Source organism: Harpegnathos saltator, unplaced genomic scaffold (assembly GCF_003227715.2).
Source record: "Harpegnathos saltator strain DR-91 unplaced genomic scaffold, Hsal_v8.6 scaffold58, whole genome shotgun sequence".
Taxonomy (NCBI): Eukaryota; Metazoa; Arthropoda; class Insecta; order Hymenoptera; family Formicidae; genus Harpegnathos; species Harpegnathos saltator.
In genome coordinates, this window is record NW_020230404.1 from 585,040 (window position 1) to 603,764 (window position 18,725).

At 40.9% G+C, this 18,725-nt stretch overlaps 5 protein-coding genes across 6 annotated transcripts in view; 3 read left to right on the forward strand and 2 right to left on the reverse strand.

Moving 5' to 3' along the window:
• Positions 1-946: 946 nt before the first annotated feature.
• On the reverse strand, positions 947-5,203 carry LOC105183449 (uncharacterized). Of its 2 annotated transcripts, none has more exons than XM_011141558.3 (12): positions 5,142-5,203; positions 4,511-4,653; positions 4,133-4,292; positions 3,822-4,048; positions 3,497-3,690; positions 3,196-3,340; positions 3,065-3,109; positions 2,578-2,746; positions 2,073-2,470; positions 1,617-1,906; positions 1,379-1,486; positions 947-1,299 (listed from the first exon to the last, which is right to left on the reverse strand). In XM_011141558.3, exons 2-12 carry the CDS (start codon positions 4,586-4,588, stop codon positions 1,200-1,202), a joined length of 1,914 nt encoding a protein of 637 aa, XP_011139860.1. In that variant the 5' UTR covers positions 4,589-4,653; positions 5,142-5,203; the 3' UTR covers positions 947-1,199. The 2 variants fall into 2 exon arrangements, with proteins under 2 accessions (XP_011139860.1, XP_011139859.1); XM_011141557.2 differs by having other exon boundaries at positions 4,965-5,146.
• A 43-nt stretch (positions 5,204-5,246) lies between these two features.
• LOC105183448 (uncharacterized) lies at positions 5,247-6,222 on the forward strand. The gene is made up of 3 exons (XM_011141556.3): positions 5,247-5,435; positions 5,684-5,870; positions 5,944-6,222. Exons 1-3 carry the CDS (start codon positions 5,355-5,357, stop codon positions 6,021-6,023), a joined length of 348 nt encoding a protein of 115 aa, XP_011139858.1. The 5' UTR covers positions 5,247-5,354; the 3' UTR covers positions 6,024-6,222.
• On the reverse strand, positions 6,041-10,838 carry mio (GATOR complex protein mio). The gene is made up of 15 exons (XM_011141555.3): positions 10,564-10,838; positions 10,251-10,448; positions 9,870-10,169; positions 9,577-9,804; positions 9,313-9,465; positions 9,049-9,230; positions 8,202-8,335; positions 8,007-8,120; positions 7,558-7,924; positions 7,324-7,462; positions 7,123-7,261; positions 6,831-7,038; positions 6,544-6,749; positions 6,316-6,387; positions 6,041-6,229 (listed from the first exon to the last, which is right to left on the reverse strand). The coding sequence occupies exons 1-14, from the start codon at positions 10,682-10,684 to the stop codon at positions 6,318-6,320; spliced, it is 2,559 nt and encodes an 852-aa protein (XP_011139857.1). The 5' UTR covers positions 10,685-10,838; the 3' UTR covers positions 6,041-6,229; positions 6,316-6,317.
• Positions 10,839-11,475: 637 nt separating this feature from the next.
• LOC105183450 (ribosome biogenesis protein TSR3 homolog) lies at positions 11,476-12,965 on the forward strand. The gene is made up of 4 exons (XM_011141559.3): positions 11,476-11,617; positions 11,794-11,972; positions 12,043-12,430; positions 12,498-12,965. The coding sequence occupies exons 1-4, from the start codon at positions 11,494-11,496 to the stop codon at positions 12,611-12,613; spliced, it is 807 nt and encodes a 268-aa protein (XP_011139861.1). The 5' UTR covers positions 11,476-11,493; the 3' UTR covers positions 12,614-12,965.
• Positions 12,966-13,382: 417 nt separating this feature from the next.
• Positions 13,383-18,725, forward strand: part of LOC105183451 (F-box only protein 32) — a 28,553-nt gene continuing 23,210 nt past the window's right edge. The window contains exon 1 of the mRNA XM_011141560.3: positions 13,383-13,972. Within this exon, the coding sequence (XP_011139862.1) occupies positions 13,851-13,972 (122 nt within the window). The 5' untranslated portion in view covers positions 13,383-13,850. The remainder of the gene's footprint in view (positions 13,973-18,725) is intronic.

The window sequence follows — 18,725 nt, forward strand, 5'->3', positions numbered from 1 at the left end:
GGGGGAGACACGCAGGAGATGATCCTGCAGTTGGCACGCGCTGCGTCTTACTCGAGAGCGCAACGGGAATTGCGCTTCCTGTCAAACTTGTCAAATTGAACGAGCTGCGCTTTGCAATGACGGTGAATGAACTCGCGGAGATGAGCGCGCAATTCGCAATTCGCGACTCGTGACGATTAGAATCTGATCTAATCAAACGGGAAAAGAATCGCTCTCGCGTCTGGCTATCGCGATAGCACTGGGGAAATTCGCGATTAATCGCAAGCGGCAGGTCACAAGGTCTCTTTGTGAGAATTGCGGAATAATAAACATTTTTCATCGATAACGACGGCCACGACGTGATCATCTACGACCGCCGAGTCTCAATATTCAACGATACTTCATAATAATATTGTTGTATATTCCAAGTCGGAATTATACAGAAATCCCTCGATCCAATATTGCGACTTCTCGCTCCGACATAACTGATCAACGTGTCTCGAAGCATGCGTCGCCTATGATTAAGCAACCATTCGTTTCTATTATCGAGCTAAGGAATACGACATAAATCACAATCAGAGAGAGAAAGAGAGAGAGAGAGAGAGAGAGAAATGCAAATTCGGTTGAATATAACAACACACGACGAATGATTATGGATGAAACATTGACGAGATCTTGTATCGTAGAGAAAAGATTTTATTTTTCAAAACGCGTAATAAAAATACATACTTTTTTTGTCACAAGTATATATATATATATATATATATATATATATATATAGATATGGCGAGGCGCGATAAAGCCTTCTCTACAATATCCTCTTTGCTTTCTGTTTCTTTCTCTTCATCTCTTTTTCACAAACTTTAAGTTTCAAGCCGAAAAAAGGATAAAGAATAAGAAACGGGCAGTACAGGCAGCACATAGTAGATCAGGCTTAAATCTATCAAATTTCGTTAAAAAAAAAAAAAAAAAAAAAAAAAAAAAAAAAGAAAAAAAGAAAATTTAAACACACGTATGCACACACTGTACGCGTTGCGAATAAAAACATCACAGTGCATACATCGTGAGCGAACAATGTTCGAGTTTGAGGTAGTATCTTCGATGAAATTTTTGCTTCCGCAGGCGTTTCGCGTCGAAAATGCGAATGAAGTATCATTATGTCGGCCAGCTGTGACGTTGATAATGCTGACGTCCTTGTGAGAACATGATCAGTCGACGTTTCACATTATTGACTCCATCCTCATGAATTTCAGACGTTGCTGCAAGAGATCTTCCTCCGCCTTCATCTCGCACTTCGAGTCTGCTGGTTTTATCGTCGACCTGAGGATCATGATTCGATCCCGATTACTGTTTGATCGATAGCGAGAAAAGCATCCGGTAGCGCGCGCGATATACTTACAAATCTGTGCACAACTGCGCGAAATGCTGCGGCATGAGGTAACGTGTATGCGGGGAAAGATCTAGAAACGGATCGTTTACGTTTTCCGAACTTGCCAAGCCTTCGAATCTGAAGATAAAAAATATATAGTAGTGGTTCCGAGAGTGCGACCCAGAAATATTTGTGCCGACGAGTCAATTTCAAATCGTGCTCAAGATATTCGATTATATATATCGGATATATTCTCCACGTGCCTCACCTCACGACAAAGTGTTTGCGATACTGAAACACGAGATCCTTCGTATTACGTTTTGCCAATTCAAGTACAACGGGAAATGCCACGTCGCGGAAATCGCCTATCTCGTAATATTTGCTGAGTTTATTCAGATTCGTGTCGCTCTCCCTCGAGTTTGATATCACTACGGATCTTGTGGCCGGCGTATCTATCCAAACAACGCGACATCCGCTGTTAAGTAAATCGGTGAACCATAAAACAGCACCGACTCTAGCTACATCATTCCACTCAGCACCATCATGCCAATCATGCACCTTGAAAGTATAATTGATCGTAAAAAAATCTTATTCGATATTTCTGGTAGACTTTTAACCTTTCGCGACACATCAAACTCTTTTGATCTTGATAAACAACAGGAAAACATCTTAATTTCCAAATATTCTAACGTTACACATGCAGACTTCGACGATTGAAACTTACAGTACAGGAACACATTTTGGTAAGCATCTCACGGAAGTCCTTCATCATCGCTATAAAAGAGGCAGAACCTTTGGTGTATACAAGCACAATGTCGTTGTACGTAAGTTTATCGCGATCGATATCTTTATTGCTGTTGTTTGTCTCGACGATGTTGAAGTCGGTGGATTTAAGGCAGGTAGGATTCGTGAAGTCGTCCTGTTGCGGATTCACGTACAGATTGACACACTCGTTGCGAATACGAAAATGATGCATGAAATATAATGTTCCAACTATCGCCAATACCACCAATATGATGACGATGATCGGAAACAATATATATGGGCTTGTAGCAGGTAGCAATTTGCTTGACATTGTTATGTTCTCAATATGTTGCGAGGTTTCGACAACTTTGGTACAACCTGCAGGATACAATTTACGATATGATTATTCTATAAAATACAAAGTACAAAATACGTCTTCAAGTCTGTCTGTTTTTTTTATTTTATATTGTTTAACTTGTACTTACGCTTCAGCCAAGCGCACGGTATGTTTTTATTCATAGGTGGCCTCCAGATGGTATCTTTTTCGCACCGTTCGTCGAGTATGAACAATATAAGGCAATAACCTGGTTGTAGCGTAGTTTGTACTTGATAATTGCACTGCACAGTCTTTGTGTATTTCTTGTTTTCCCATACCTGTATGTCAGATGAAATTTCCTTTTTTAACTTAATTTGCATATATATGAATAAAAGTGGAATCTAAGCACTTCATTCTTTCTGTTTCTGTTCAATATATCAATACACAATATATCAATACATTTTGATGTGGATATATATAAATAAAAATATTGCAATATTTTCTTTGTATAAACTTGTTCGAGAAAGTATAAAATACATGTACGCCTTCTCCATTTGCTATATATATAGCCATTTTATATACAGAGCCAAAATCAATTTTGTTTGGCGCTATAAAATGAACTACAACATTGGATTAATGAAAGGCTATATATTTACCCTATTTATCTTGCAATTAGGATTTTCATCTCCTGTAGAGTTCTCCTGTAAAGATAAATCAAATGTTAGTTTAGTCGAAATAAAAAAGAAATATATTTTGTAAGAATCAAATTGCAATAATCCAATATTACCAAAATAATACTCCATGTATCAATGCTGGTTACTCCATTCCAAGAGCAAGGAGTAGTTTTATCAAGGTGTGGTATTAACTTTAGTTTAAGTAATACTCCTGTATCTACTGATAGTGAAGCATCCAGTGTTAAGTTTATTTCGTATCTGAAAGTATACATTTATATTCTTACAAGAAGCAACTTTTTTAATAGATATTACTAAGAGATATTGTTATCTAAGACTTGCAATTGAAAATTGACTAAATGATGTCACTTTGAGTTTCTGAATATTGGTAAAATTTGCAGAGATATGTTAATATACCTTTCATCATAGATAGGATCATAGATAGGATGCATATCATATTTACAAGTGTAGTCTGGTGCTATAATTTCCGTACGTTTGTATCTGGTATTTAAAAAATGATTGCCTCTTATTATATACTTTTGTTTATCAATATGAAACCTAAGTGCATAGCATCCTGTGAAGATATAATAGTAGCTCATCGAAATATTATCCTAAAATAATAATTATTATCTGTAGTTTATGATTGCGTACTTGTATTGTATATTTTTATGGAATATCACAAGATCATATGTTACATGTTTCTTATATGTATTAATAATAGATCAATATTGTTTATTCTTACCTTGCATGAGGATATCATGGAGTTATTATTGTATCTTACAAATTGGTTGGAACTATTTGTCATGAAACACAATGATTTCTCTACACTGTGTATATTTGCGGTAATGTCTTCAACTTCTTCAAAATTATACTGTAAACATTCTCTTTCATCTTTGATGGATGGTTCAACCAATAAAGTAACTTTATATTTACATTCTATTGTTGGAGCCTCAAAATTAATCGTAAGATCTTGAACAAAATATAAATTTCATTAGCAGATATAATCAAATGTTTAAGAATATTTTCTGATTTATTATACATATAATGACATACTTGCAAATTCTCCTTTCTCATTTTTATCAGATATTACAGAGAAATTGAACTCAGTAGAAATATCTTTGATAGAACAATATCTAAGAGCTGAAGAATCATAACTAATTACATTGTAATTGTAATTATTTATATTTTCATGGCATTTTTGCTCAAAAGTATACTGGAAAAAACAAGATAATGTATGCATTATTATATTAAAAATATTTTATAATGAAATTTGTTAAATCAATGAATTGTTATAAAATTCTAGATTGTACTTTTGCTTCTTATTGCCATCACTTATCTACTGCCAAATGTAAACATAAACAAATTGCAAAATTGTAACAAGATTACATGTTACATGTTATGCTTGAGATGTCATTTCGCTGAATAACTCACATCGCATTGCTTGTCGTGCACGGTAAATCCATCTGTCCGTATTGCCAAAATAAATAAAAGGAGATAGACACTGTACATTATCCAATCTTGCTTTTGTAAGATACACAGCTATGCCGTGTAGGTCAAGGACGTGCCGAGCCAGGCTTACGAAAAGGACAACATATAAATTATGGAATAATAAACATATTTCGTTTTAACGAAATAGTAACGGTGCTTCTTATTAATAGTTATAAAATCTCTCAAGTACAAAATGAAGATCAGTTTTTCTGCACGTACGGCTGCGCTTTATTAGCCTACAGGTGGAAACCGCGAAATTCGAACGTGAAGCACTTAACGATTCGGTAATCGTCACGTCTCAAAATTTTACAATTTTTTCCGAGAAATTAATTCTCAAAATTCATCAGTTCGACATAATTTCAAACTTTTAACCTATAATCTTTTGATTAATTTCTACCTATATAGTTTCTTCATCAATTTCTTCCTGTTCTCAGCTTTATACAAAGCCACATTCAATTAATCCTCTTGTCGTATGTCGTTCTCCGATAAGCCGAGACAGATATCCAACAAAAGAGATTTGAGATAATGTGCTTTTATATATCGCATCTAACGTTACGAACGTGAAATACATTACCATACTGTCGGAAGTCGATAAATACTACATGCAGTTCGCGTTCATGTTGTACCAGAGCTACCAATTGCGTGCAGAGGGCATCGCAAATGCTAATCATTTGAAATATACAGGAGCTATGGTAGCCCTGATAAGAGTTCAAAAAACGCGCTTATCGTACACATTGTCGGACATCAAGCGAGAAAGTTAGTGTAGTAAATAAATTAATCTACAAAAATGTCGGATATACGCACTCTGGGCAAGCGGTTGGGACAACGTGTTGGCAGAGAGGCGATCGTTCTGGGCAGAATCACAGAGGTGAAGATGTGAAAGATATTGCAAGTTGATCTTGTCAAGTTAGGTTAAGTTACGATAATATCATCGTTATTTCAATCCAGCAAAAATTATCAATATTATTACAACAACAATATAATAAACCGCGTTCAACTTAAAGGCTACATATATATATATATATACATACGGTATAATAATAATTATGTACATGCTCACAATTATATAACCAATATATAATTTACATCATGCAATGTATTTGATGGGATTCACAGAAAAGTGCAAATGGCATAAACATAGAATTGACAACAACGGATAACGCTCTAGTTAATGTGACACTACCTGAACCACTTGATCACAATGCCTCAGGATATATGGAAGTACGTGGTACAGTGAAATCAAAGTCTACTTTATCATGCAAGAGCTTTGTATGCTTCCCTCCTGACATAACAAAAACTTTTGGTGAGTAACTCTTCCAATTGAATTTTCTGATGAATGCATCAATGTATCACTCTTTAAACAATATTTATTTCAGATGAAAATGGATACAATACCATGATGCATACACGCCATGCGATAGGTGATCAGTTGGATGGAATATTCTATGGAGAATAAAACTGACATGTTTAAGATATGTGAAAAGTTACTGTATTCATTTGTATACATTTTTACATTCCGTTAAACATACTAGTATATATGCTTTCTGCAGTGAATAAGAAATAATGCCGTCATGTGGAGAAAATCATCAGAATACAATTCCTTTCTCTGTACATAAAGTATAAGTACACCTGATAAATATACAAATTATCCTAAAGAAGATCCTGAAATAGTAAGATACTTATATATATTATCACTTTTATAAGAAAAAAAATGAAATATCGAAATTTTTCTATCTATGTATACCCACTCTTATTTTGCGGATGTATCCAGCGACAAACAGCGGCAAGTACAGGATGTCACTGGACATTCAGAATGTTGTCTAAAAAGAAAGCAAATTATATAGAAATAATAGGCGCTGCAGACTTTTGTATTATCCTACATCCTTTTTTTATTAATTCGATAATATCTTAATCTGTTATTACAGCGATTTTACATCGAACTCAATTAGTACAAATGTAGTAAATTAATTTCTCACCGAAACCACTGAGTTATGTGCTCGGCGTGTCCCCCATGTTTGCACGTTTGGCACCATGTGAACCAGTTGTTGAATTCTGTGAGCTTGCTATCACAGTCCTCGCTGCGGTTGACGCTGGAGGTGGTCAGTCCGCTGACGGTGCCCATATACATCAAACATATCGCGCAGCGCGGCAAAGGTTTGCGACAATTCGGGCACGCCGACATCTGACGAATAAAAGGGACGACTGAGAAGAAAGGGGACGCGTCCTCTCCTCGTTACACCGAAATAGATTAGCGTGAATCTACCTTCAGTTTGTTAGAGGTGCTGCCCAATCGACCGAACGGAGCTCTCGCTCTGCTCAGACCTTGCATAAAAGCAGCGATGCTCTTACCGCAGAAATTGCAAGAAACATATATCTGCTGCGGTGGAGTCTCGTTCGTCGAGGATCTCATAGCAATGTCGAATTGAGCTCTTTGATTCCACATCTTCCACGCGTCTAAGAGATTCCTATAACTGTAACAGCGGCCGTTAACGCACGCTTAACACTAGTGCCATCGTTCGACGAACACATTCGCAGGAGAAAAAATTGATTAATACTTGGCGATCCACACTTGAACTTGATTCTCCTGGAGCAATTTAGGCGTTAGAGCTCTAATAGCGATTAGACTACAACTCTGAGCGTCCCCGGTGATTTCTAAGTATCTATTTAACAATTGTATGCCCTCCATACTCGCACCTGAAATACAAGGATGCGCTAATAAGTGGCAACTTGGTCACCGGACGAGTCATAAGACGCACCTGTAAGCAAGAAGCCTGCTAGATTGCCCTCTTCGGTTAACTTCTGCGTCAGTCTCCTCAAGTAGTCGTGCAGCTTACTGTCCGATAAGAACATAAGAGCGAACGCTACTCGATCCTCAACAGCCATGCCGCTTTCGTTCTGCAAGCGTAAGTTCACAGAGTTCAATCGAGTCAAACATCCAATAATTTCGTCGCGAAAATGGCTACACACACTCGCATTTTAGTTTTACATACAAGTACGTTCTCGTAGGAATCGTTGTCGGCGGTTAAGAAAGCGAACGTCGCCCTTAAGTAAGGATCCGGCAATTGAGATCTGGACTTCAAACAGGACTCTCGCCACATGCTGTTGCGATCCTCGGAGAATCCAGATAGTGCCATGGCCACGATATCCAGATTCGCAGTCATGGACATCTTAGTGGCGCCGCGGTTCAAGATCTCGATCGCCTGTCTGAGGCAAAGATTGAACACCGCGAGCGCCGCCGCTCTCGCGTACGCGCCTTCTCTCTCCAGGCCCTCCAAATATGTATTGTCGTAGAGACCATTGGTTTCCTTGTCGAATCGCAAACCACACAGGAGAAGACTCTTGTCCCTATCGGCGGATCTGCGTTGGCACCAGTAGAGACACGTTAAGCACAAACGTTTGCATCTTATTTTATTTTTGTATGCGCGTATGTAATCGTCACCTGTAGATCTTTGCTGTATAGTTGGAGCCTATGTCCGTCCATGTGCGGTGGATGAGCTCGGACTTTAAGAAACCGTTCATCGGGTTTTGCTGACCGTCTAATTTCAGAACTGTTCTACGTAAAGTTTGGAGAAATGAAGAGTCATGTGTATGCTTGTATGTACGCATGCTAGCCGCAGCGGGTCGCAATTTTTACCTTATACCGGGATGCTTGTTATCGACGCTGTGGATGGTGCCGTCCTCCACCAGGGCGCCGCTCAGATACAACCATTGCCACAAATGCTTCAGGGTTTCGTTCTCGGCTAGTTCACCGTTTTGGGCTAAATCCGGCTGCAAGTGTGATAAACATGAACAACTCTGCGAGCACCATGATCGAGCGTGTTTAACTCTTACAAGGGAACTGCACGAGGCGTAAGTCATCGATTTGGCTGAATTTTTATAAGTCGGTCAAAAATCGAAAAATACTTGACCCGTATTTGGCCGTTTGTTCAGACACCCGACAGTTTTGAAGTTATTTAATAATAAAGTTTAGGCAGTTAGACACAGCGAGTGAAAGAAAATATATATGTGAAATTTGTCAAAGATCGGTAGAGGTGGTAGAGTAGCCTGGTCATTTGACTATTAAGCTAGCGGTCCGAATTCAATTCTAGCTGCTACAGTGTGGTTTTTCCTTTATTTATATTACTTTAAATTTAATATTAATGTAAGTATATATCGAAAAAACATACATAGAAAATATAATTTTAATTTGAAATATATCCATTATATATGTACATGTTATAGGATCGTTAATAAATGTATTTTAAAGTAAAATTATATTTAAAAAATTCAACCAAATCGATGATTTACACCCCGTGTAATTGCTTTGTTAGGCATTCTCACAAGAAGTCGATCAGATTCTCACGTGCACAGTGATTATTACAAGGATTATAAGGATATCGAAACAAGAGAGTTTAAGATAAATCTTATACACGCATGGAGATAGAATTCGTCAATGTTTCAGATTCGCTAAGAGTGTGTTTCCCTCTGCTCTATTTACTTACAAGTAAGCCGTATTCCGCATTGGCACGCTTCTTGGTTAAAATCGCGATGTCGTCCAGTGTCTTGTACGGATTGTCTTCACTATGTATATACTTCAACGATTTGAAGGCATGATTCCACGTGAGATGCGATCCGGAGGACCAGCTCACCGTTATCCTCTCCCACACGGTGTAATCAGTTATGCCTGTGAAATAACCGCATTCTAGTAAATGTAAACAGCGTCGCGATCAAATATCAGCAATTGTATAGTAGAAATAATGTTAAACCTTGCTGCGATATTGCCAATAATCGATTCACATGAGTCGGATGCCACGAAAAGTTCACAGGAATGTGCCAGGATGGTACAACTGCCCTTTCCAGGACCCCAGGCTCAGTATCCTCCCCTCCACTGTTTTGTATGTCGTACAGATGTAATGCTCCTGCAAAAAGATAATCATTTTTCGTGTTCGTAGCTTACATTATAGCGACACCCGCAATATAAATTACAAGCTTCGTTAAATACATCATCAATTAATTATCTCAAATTATACCTGAATCCTTTTGCAATGCACCGAGAAGATTACGTCTGGTGGGACACCACAGAACTTTTGTTATCTGTCTTAGTTGTACCAAAGTGAGAACAGGTTTATCGAAACATCGGACATCCCACATAATGATTTGATTGTCCACATTTGAAACCAAATGATGAGTGTGATGAGGATTCACTGATACATTGTAAACCGCCTTTGTAGGGGTGACATTTACTACTCTAGCTGAATCTAAAGAAACAAAGTCAAAGATCAGATTACCAATAAATAGCAGATACTATCTTTCATGAACAAACCTCTAAAGTCAAGAATCTTCAGTTGCTTGTTATTAGCACCGAGAACTAGACATTTTGGATCATGTTTAAACCAAGCAGCAGAGTGTATAGTTTCCGATACACCCAATTCCGCTGTTGGTCTGATGCATTCCATTTGATTACTGCCATGATGATGTATTCGTTCCGAACATTGTGGATTTTTGTCTATATCCCACAGCAATACAGAATGATCCTTGCTATGTTTATCCAATCCAGAAAGGATCAGATGTTTGTCTACGGGATTCCAAGCAACCACGTTACATGGTCTTGCATGCTTTGGTACTGGAATTTTACCCAAAATTGCAGATAATACAATATATTACTAAAATAAGTTATTCACGATCAAGTTATTATGTGATTTACCAAATTCTTTTCCAGTGAAACCCAGAGAGTCATATGCTGTAGGACCAAAAGTATTTAGAACTACTTTCCCATTTGCTTGACCAACTGCTAATAAGATATCAGGTTCTTGTTCGGGATATATATCAATACATTTGACATAGTGATTGTTGGTGTTAGTAGCAAGGAGATGAGCAACAGAGTGATCTGAGATCTTTAAACCTGTGAGAGAAAGAAAACGCATGTTAGAAGCATTCCATAAAACATATATCTCAACAGAAACAAGAAGAAACTGTAGATTGTAAAGTAAACGAGTGTTATTTTATTATATACTTACAGGATTGCTCAAAACTATCCTCCAGAGGTACGACTTCATATAGATTAATCTCGGTGCCCCAAGTGATGAATTTATTATGATGAACGGGAGACCACTGTATATCCAATTTAACACTGCCCATTGTTTCTCTTTTTTGTCCCTTTTATAACTGTTTGGAATTGTGCGAGCACCGACATTCCACCTTGCTGTCGAAACAACACGACGCTGTCTCGGCTGTCTCTCCTTGCCTCGTGCCGTCTCACTCGGGTTCGCTACGCCTCGCGCAAGGTACCGCTATCTCTCTCTCTCTCTCTCTCTCTCTCTCTCTCTCTCTCTCTCTCTCTCTCTCTCTCTCTCTCTCTCGTAGTGCGCTGTCTCGTTCGCGCGCGTCACCTCGCATGCTCAGGTTCGCGCGATCGACGCTGAGCGGCGCAGGCTGAGATCCGTATCGCGCGGGAGAGAAGTTAGTTGGAGGTTGTAGTGAAAGAACGAGCGCCTCGAATCTTGTGCTTTCGCATGGCTCAACGCCTATTGTGATAATCTCTTACGTCTAGTCTGTGGGACTTTTGTAGCGCCCGACCTGCTCTAGGCTTTCCTAGTGCAGTTTTGCTTGTAGTCTAGATTCGAACCACCGCACTATATACTCTGCTTGTGAGTTTAAATCAACCTTCACAATTGAGAGGGGGCAAGCACTATTTCGGTAAAAGTCTTGTCTGCCTCCGTGGCGCTTGAATGTGGTTTCCGTAACTCCGCATATTTTTGATTTCAATGATTTTGATTCAACAGTACGGAGACTGCGTACGCGTTGTCCCTGTTTTTCTTTTACTTTCGTAATCGTTGACTGGCGTAAGAGATAGAGTGTAACAGCTCTGCTCAGAGCCATTTATCGAATCAGAACCAGAACCATTTCGGTAAACACTCGTGAAAGGTTAATACGTATACCTGGGAAAAATGTCGGCGCGCTCGAACAAGAAGAACAAGTACAAACTGGTGCACAGACGGCCACGGCAGGTTCTCTGTAAGGAACAGAAATATCATCAAGAGAGGGACAAGTCGGATGACGCGTGTGAGACAGGTTAGACTGATGCACGTGGTTCTCGTCTTGGAATTCAGCATTTTACTACGTCGCTAACATCCTCGTGTATACGACTCGCGAAAAACATATTGCATGCGAGAAAGAGATAGATGTAAATAAAGGAGTCATTCGAGTCATTCAGATGTGTGACTTGTATTCGTTGAATCCACTTGCAGAATCCATGGAGGACGACCCGGTTGTGCCGTCGATTACGTTCCCCGTGGCTATGTGGGACCTGAAGCACTGTGACCGCAAGAAATGCTCCGGCAAGAAATTGATGAGGCATGGCTTGGTAAAGACGTTGAGATTAGGAGCTCGATTTTCAGGCTTAGTACTTACCCCAGTTGGCACCAAGGTAGCTAGTACACAACATGAGGATTTACTCGTTACAGTGCAGAGACAGTTGGTGAAATATTGTTTTGCAGTGTGTGAGTCCGACAGACCGCGAGATCATACAGGAATATGGTTGCGCGGTTGTGGATTGCAGCTGGGCGCGTCTCGATGAGACTCCCTTCAACAGGATGAGAACGCCCAATCCACGTCTACTGCCATTCTTTGTTGCTGCCAATCCTGTGAATTATGGGAAACCTTGTCAACTGAGTTGCGTAGAGGCTATAGCAGCCGCTTTAACCATAACAGGATTTCGAGATGAAGCTGCACTGTTTCTTGGAAAGTTTACATGGGGACATTCGTTTCTAGAGCTGAACAGTGAACTGCTGGAAAGATATGCTCTTTGCAAAAATAGTGAGGAAGTGATTGCGGTACAAGAGAAGTATTTGGAGGAGGCATGGCATGAGAAATCAATTAGACACAGTAAGGATGTTGTGTACTCTCTACTTGGGGCATTTGACACTTTTACTTTAATATCGTTTGTTCCTAGCACTTCCTGATTTTCCACCAAGTGATACTGAGTCTGAAGAAGAAGAAGAGGAGACAAAGAAAGATGAAAATCCGGTGTCAGAAGTGATCAAAGAATTAGACAATACAAAGATATAGAGCATACAATATTGATTAGAGGCACTTGATAAGTACTTGTATATATTTAGACATCTTATATATTTCAAGTGATATTTTGTTAAGCTAGTGCTTATATTACAGATTTGTAATATATTATGATCAAGTAAGGTGAGAAAATTGACTTTTATTCAATTTATATTTCCCTATATATAGCTTGTATGTTCTGCGTACCGTATTATTTCATAAAGTAGAACTACACAATATGTATAAACCTCACGCATAAAGCATATATTTTACATGCTTATAAATAAGGTGAATGTCTCAATTAGTGATAACTACTCCCTTAATAAAACTAATATGGGCCCATATTTGACCCCAAACTTGTGCTCTTATAAATTTCATACACTATCACTTATAACAAATATTGGAGAAAATTAAAAATCATAGTCAATGCAACAATTTGAGCAGTTACTCGCTCAAACCGACATCTTAGAGTTAATGATTGACATCAATTGTCAGATTTGTATAATTATCTATCAACTTTTTCAGAATTAAACTCACAATGGAAAGACAAAATCTAGACTATCGTATCACTAAAGGTCATTCTACAATATGTGTCGTAAGTTGTAAGTCGTAAGAATTGGCGAATCAGTCGATTATTACAAAAATAATCGGTTATAATTGGTCAGTTCTTACGGCTTACAGCTTACAACACCTATTGTAGACCAGGCCTAAATGGTACTTCAATCATTTTTGAGAAGATGTAGATAAATTGAAATCTGTACTAACTTTTACTCAGCTTAAAACGTTCATCAATTTATAAATTTATTCTACTCGGTTACATGCTAATTGCGACATTTACGCATCTCCTTCGCAATCGTCATTTATTATTCGCCCAAGCAGCCCGGAATTGCGCCTCGCGTTTGACAGTTCTGCGATTACCGGCTGAGCGGGGACGCCGGACGTCGACGTTTCGCGAGCATCCACCCCGCGCGCTGCCGTCCGCAGCGGCATCACAGCTGATGCGCGGTGACGTCACTCAAACAAAACCATGCGCTCTCGGGGCGCGAGAGAGCGAGTTGTTCCGCGATCCGAACGCGCAGGCAACACATACTCAGTGGACACGGTGAGGTGTGTGTGTTCCTGCACCTCCGCGGGTGTTGCGAGCTGCCGTCGTTGCGACTTGCCGTAGCCGTCGTCGCCGTCGCGCGCGCGCGCGCGCATCCGTCCTCGTCCTGAGCGACGATCTGCTCCGGCGTGTGTGCGTCTCTCCAGGATGCCGTTCATATCCAAGGACTGGCGCAGCCCAGGCGAGGAATGGGTGAAGACCGTCGAGGGCTGGGAGAAGAAGAAGATTCTCGAGTGCGCCAACAACAAGACCCTCTCGCTTCTCTTGCGGTGAGCTGTTATCTTTTTCCCTCCCTCTCTCTCTCTCTCTCGCTCTCTCGCTCTCTCGTTTCTCTTGTGCCCTCCCCGTCTCGTTCGCTTCGCTGGTCGCGGTTCTTTGTTCGCCGACGACGGCGCGCGTCCGCTCCGCGGCACTTGGACGCGGCGCACAGCTGTTACTCCACGTTTACATCGATCCGACTGACAGCTCTGTTTGTTTACATACACGAGAGCGCGAGCATTCTCTCTCTCTTTCTCTCTCTCTTTCTCGCGCGCGCGATGACTAACCGATTGATCGACTCGCCTTGAGACACGGCGGCGATCAGGTGTGCTGCGTCAAGTCGCCCCCGAGACGACGGCGATTATTATCGCGGCGCATTGTCATTTCGCGACGATCGGGCTCGCGTGCCGACGCGTCCGTCTTGGCGTTTCGCTCGTTCGAGGTACGCACCATGCTTCGAACGGGCGAGAGACAGTGTACTACTCTCTCGAGACGCCGACGCTGCGGTGATAGTGAGCTGATCCGGCTCCGTCGCGAATAACGTGCACGTCCGCAAAAACCTATTCTATAACTCTGATTGATAGTCGAGTAACGATCGAGCGCCGACAGAGAGGACTTCGGCGAATCCTGTAATGTCGTTATGTGCTGGTAACGACAGCTTTCGGTTCGTCATATGTCGTTGCGCATTTTTTCCGCCGTATATTATAATATTTGCGCGACGATTGTGTCGTTATCCTCGCGCTGTCCTGTCGTACAGTCTTTCTACAATGTATCAGTCTCTCTTTTTTCTATCGTATATATCATGTATGATTAAATATCATACATGACATATTAGCTTCTCCATGAAGTATCATACTATTAATTTCTCTACCATACGTTATATCATATATCAGCTTCCCCGCTGTATATTACAATGAAGGCGATAACGATGCACGGTCGTTGCGAGTCGTGGACCAGATGAGACGACGTTCGCCTCTCTCCATCGCCGCTCGATCGTTACTCGGCCATTAATTCGCTCGGAGCGATCGCGTTGTTCGGCCAGTGCGTTCCCGTGCGATTGATGATTTTGAATTACGGGATGGCAAGTCGACGCGGGGTGTCCCTGCGCGTGAACGCGTCGCCGCCGATCGTCCAGCGGCTCCTCGAAGCGGGTGATACCATGTTGTCCGTCGACTCGCCGGCTCGCATGAGACGTAATTCAGGTGGACTCCGAGCTCGCGCGTCACGCATAATAATACCTGTCGCCGCGGTTTGCCCACGTTTACACGCAGTCACGACGTGTCGGACATTGCAACGGTGGAAGCAACGGCAGCTTTTCCCGGAGGACTGCCTCCTCGGTCGCGCTTCTCCTCCTGCGGGGATTGTCGGTTGTCGTTCAAGCCGATAATTAGTCTCTCGTTTGGCGGCGGTCCTCTGTTATTCCTGATTATTTCCGATAGGCGATACGCGACAGCGAATAAACACGAGGCGTCTTCGCGCGAAAATCGGAGAACTCGCTCGACTTTGCTGCTCGACTTTTTCTCCGCCGACTCTGGTGTGTTCGATCCGTCCCGTTCGAGTATTCCGGACACTCCCGGTTCGATTCGATTTTAGCTAATTGCGCGCATTGAGCAACGCCAATTATGCAGCGGCGGTTGAACAGACGCGCCATTTTCGCAGCGGACGAGAGAAGTGTGTTGCGAGTAACTGCGGAGAGAGAGAGAGAGAGAGAGAGAGAAAAAGCTTTTAATAAAGACAGTGGGAAGGACGACAGGTCCCTATTGTGCCGCCCACGCGCGGCTGTCCGGCGATTTTTCACCAGGCTGCCTCGCGATTCTCCAGATTGACGTGATTGAGGGCCGAATTGATCGCCGATGCCGCGGCCTCACGCGGGTGATACCATTTCGACCTGCGTTGGTGCTGCGCACCAGGTCGATGCACAAGCGGCTTCTACGTTTTATTATTACCGAAGCCTTATCTATAGTACGCTCTTTGTCCTTTGTTTCTCTCTCTCTCTCTCTATCTCTCTCTCTCTCTCTCTCTATCTCTTTCGACTCAAGCTGGAGAAAGATAAGGAATGAGAGAAAATAAAGTCACGTCATTTTCATTTTTGTTCCATTTTTACATCCCCGCTCATTTTGCACGAGGTTCCTAAATCAATATTCGCATGTTTTAATTGATGGAGCAACATCACCGCAAGTCTCTATCAGAATTCTATGACCTTCAGCTGCCGTTTGTTTCTGATTAAAAAACAAAAGCAACGCATGTCGATAATGCTCTCTAGGAAGCCCCATTTTTAAGATGATATTATTAACACAATTTTTACTGCGTCTATTGTAGTAGTAAATAACTAAATATCACATTAATATTAAAACATTAAGAAACAATAGCTGTGATTGGAATGTTTTCGACAAAACTGATATTAATGCCATTTCTTGCAAAACTCACATTCCTAATATGTATAGTAAAAAAAGCTAACAATCTCGCTCTTCTAATGTCGACAATCGCGTTTAATGAGATACTGAAGGTAATGCGCTAAGAGAGAGAAAGAGAGAGAGAGAGAGATGTCCAAGCTGATGAAAGCCGATGTCCCTTGGTCGCATCATTCTTGTCATCACATGTATTTATTTTCTGATATAATAATTACTATTATTATTACTATCGTCATCAAGTTTAATTTACATGCGTGCGCGTGTTTTGAACCCGTTACCGGCAAATAGGCGAATTTCCCGTAGTAATCAGCAGTTTTCACGTTGAAAGGCGCGAAAAAGGAAAAATATAAATAAATTGCGACTATGCCCCGTTGAAAGGAGCGTAGCGCGAATAATCCCGCGACGACTGGCTGCGTTTGACATTTCCAATTTGCGATCGCGCAAACCTGTTCCTCCGCGATTAAAGCACAGGTGCAAGAGAGGCCGTTCGCGAAATTAGTGCGAATAATTGACGCCGTCGACCGGTCGACCTGGGCCCGCAGAGATCACGCGCGTCTAAATCGGCTTCAAGTCGCATTCGCATTCAGGCGAAATTTGCACGGGCACAACTGATGCAGCTCGTGCCTTCCGTTAATTCGAGAGAAAATCGTCCTGGAAAACGGCGGCGTCGCGAGTTCAAAGGCGAAGACGGCGAAGGAGAGAGAGAGAGAGAGAGAGAGAGAGAGAGAGAGAGAGAGTCGACTGTTTTCCTTTATTATGAATGCGCGATTGCGCACAACGCCGTTGCGCCGCGCGAGAGAACTTGACGTCGCCGTTGTTGTCGCGCCGTTTCCCAGCGGTTCGATTACCTAAGAATTAATTAGGCGCTAATCAGCCGAGAGACTCGCGAGGTATTAATAGCCGTTGCCTGAAACTGCTCTCTCTTTCTCGCGTGAGAAACTCAGACTGGTGTTTACAATCGCCATACGCCGGCGGAAAAGAGTGATCCGATTATCTTTGTTGTACGTAATATTATTTCACCTTGCACGATTCAACAGTCACGATATTTTCCTTGACAATTTCACGAAAAGTTCGAAATGACGCAGAATGTTCATGAAATGCATTCCGCGTGTACAATTTTCCAGAAAAGGGCAAAGTTTCGCAGCGGTACTTTTCCTCCTTCTCGAGTGGAACGCAAAATTACGATGACATCAAAATGACGAGGAAATGACCGAATCATGATGAAAAAATGAGCGCTCAAGAAATATAAGAAAAATAATTTCAAAACTAGCGGAATCATTTAAATTTTGGAGGATTTTATTCTTATGTTTAGCCTCAAGAGGACTCCTCTAAAATTAAGAGGAAAATATTATAAATACATTATTCTAAAGTTAGAGGAATTATATGTTATATGTATAATGCAAATCTTATTGATTTTAATATAAATTTCCTCTTATACTTATAAAGATTATTTAATCTTTTTTTAAGAGGATTATTATTTATTCTTACTGATTATATGTTCTTTTGTAGGCAAAGGAAAAGAAATTATTATGAAATTCCGAGAAAACTTTTAGTTAAATTTTTTCGACTTTCTGCTGAAAAAGTAGGAAAAAACATAAATTTGTAATTTTAAATATTTTAAATAGCATTTAATGTAGTATGCAGCGCGATAAATGGAGATATATACTTACGCTGAAATATGGGCCAGTATGTCTTAAGTTGATTTTCTCCAAAAATTCTTAAACTTCGTTCATGAACGAAACAACCGAGAAAAACAACACAAACTGAATAACGATCCCTCTTCTCTGCTGTAGACGTTGTTCATAAAATAAAGGTGGCGACGATCGTCATATGCATAGAGAGAGAGTGTCTCTATGTGAGTAGATGGAGGAGAAAAACGCCGACAAGCGTAACTCTTGATGTAAGAGGAAAATTAATTGTTATAAGAGGAAATCCTCTTGAAGTAAGAAGAAAACAGAGTAATATTTAATAAATTTTAAAAATTAGATGAGTGGTTCATTTTCGACCGAAGAATCGCTTTATCGAAAGAGGAATCCTTTTCCTATAAAGGCTAAAAGGCTTCGCTTAGAATATGAGACTATGGGAAAAATCACTTTACAAGTAGAATACTTTTTTTTTTAATGAATTTCCCTCATCATTTCGACATGTCATCATGATTTTCTGTTCTGCCTGAGTCTCGGCGCAGATGCGTGAACGTTCCTTCCACTCTTCCACCTCGCAATTTCGCGGACGTCCGCAAGGATCACGTGTATCACGTGTGACTCCACCGAAAGATCCAGGTCTGACCCTGAATCCAGATCCGAGGAGGCTCGCGTGGGACGGAAGTCCCGAGCGACGACCGATCTATCGCGGG

Bases quoted from the DNA above. Each gene is read 5' to 3' on its own strand.
- LOC105183449 (XM_011141558.3), bottom strand. From the start codon at position 4,588: ATGTACAGTGTCTATCTCCTTTTATTTATTTTGGCAATACGGACAGAT. The intron at 3,691-3,821 runs GTAAGAATAAAC...TTATTATTTTAG, and splicing joins CCATGATATCCTCATGCAAG to GATAATATTTCGATGAGCTA. The intron at 1,487-1,616 runs GTGAGGCACGTG...TTTTATCTTCAG, and splicing joins CGCAAACACTTTGTCGTGAG to ATTCGAAGGCTTGGCAAGTT.
- LOC105183448 (XM_011141556.3), top strand. From the start codon at position 5,355: ATGTCGGATATACGCACTCTGGGCAAGCGGTTGGGACAACGTGTTGGC. The intron at 5,436-5,683 runs GTGAAGATGTGA...TGGGATTCACAG, and splicing joins TTCTGGGCAGAATCACAGAG to AAAAGTGCAAATGGCATAAA. The intron at 5,871-5,943 runs GTGAGTAACTCT...TATTTATTTCAG, and splicing joins TGACATAACAAAAACTTTTG to ATGAAAATGGATACAATACC.
- mio (XM_011141555.3), bottom strand. From the start codon at position 10,684: ATGGGCAGTGTTAAATTGGATATACAGTGGTCTCCCGTTCATCATAAT. The intron at 7,925-8,006 runs GTGACGATTACA...GTGCCAACGCAG, and splicing joins TATACAGCAAAGATCTACAG to ATCCGCCGATAGGGACAAGA. The intron at 6,388-6,543 runs GTGAGAAATTAA...CTTTCTTTTTAG, and splicing joins CACATAACTCAGTGGTTTCG to ACAACATTCTGAATGTCCAG.
- LOC105183450 (XM_011141559.3), top strand. From the start codon at position 11,494: ATGTCGGCGCGCTCGAACAAGAAGAACAAGTACAAACTGGTGCACAGA. The intron at 11,618-11,793 runs GTTAGACTGATG...ATCCACTTGCAG, and splicing joins GGATGACGCGTGTGAGACAG to AATCCATGGAGGACGACCCG. The intron at 11,973-12,042 runs GTAGCTAGTACA...ATTGTTTTGCAG, and splicing joins TTACCCCAGTTGGCACCAAG to TGTGTGAGTCCGACAGACCG.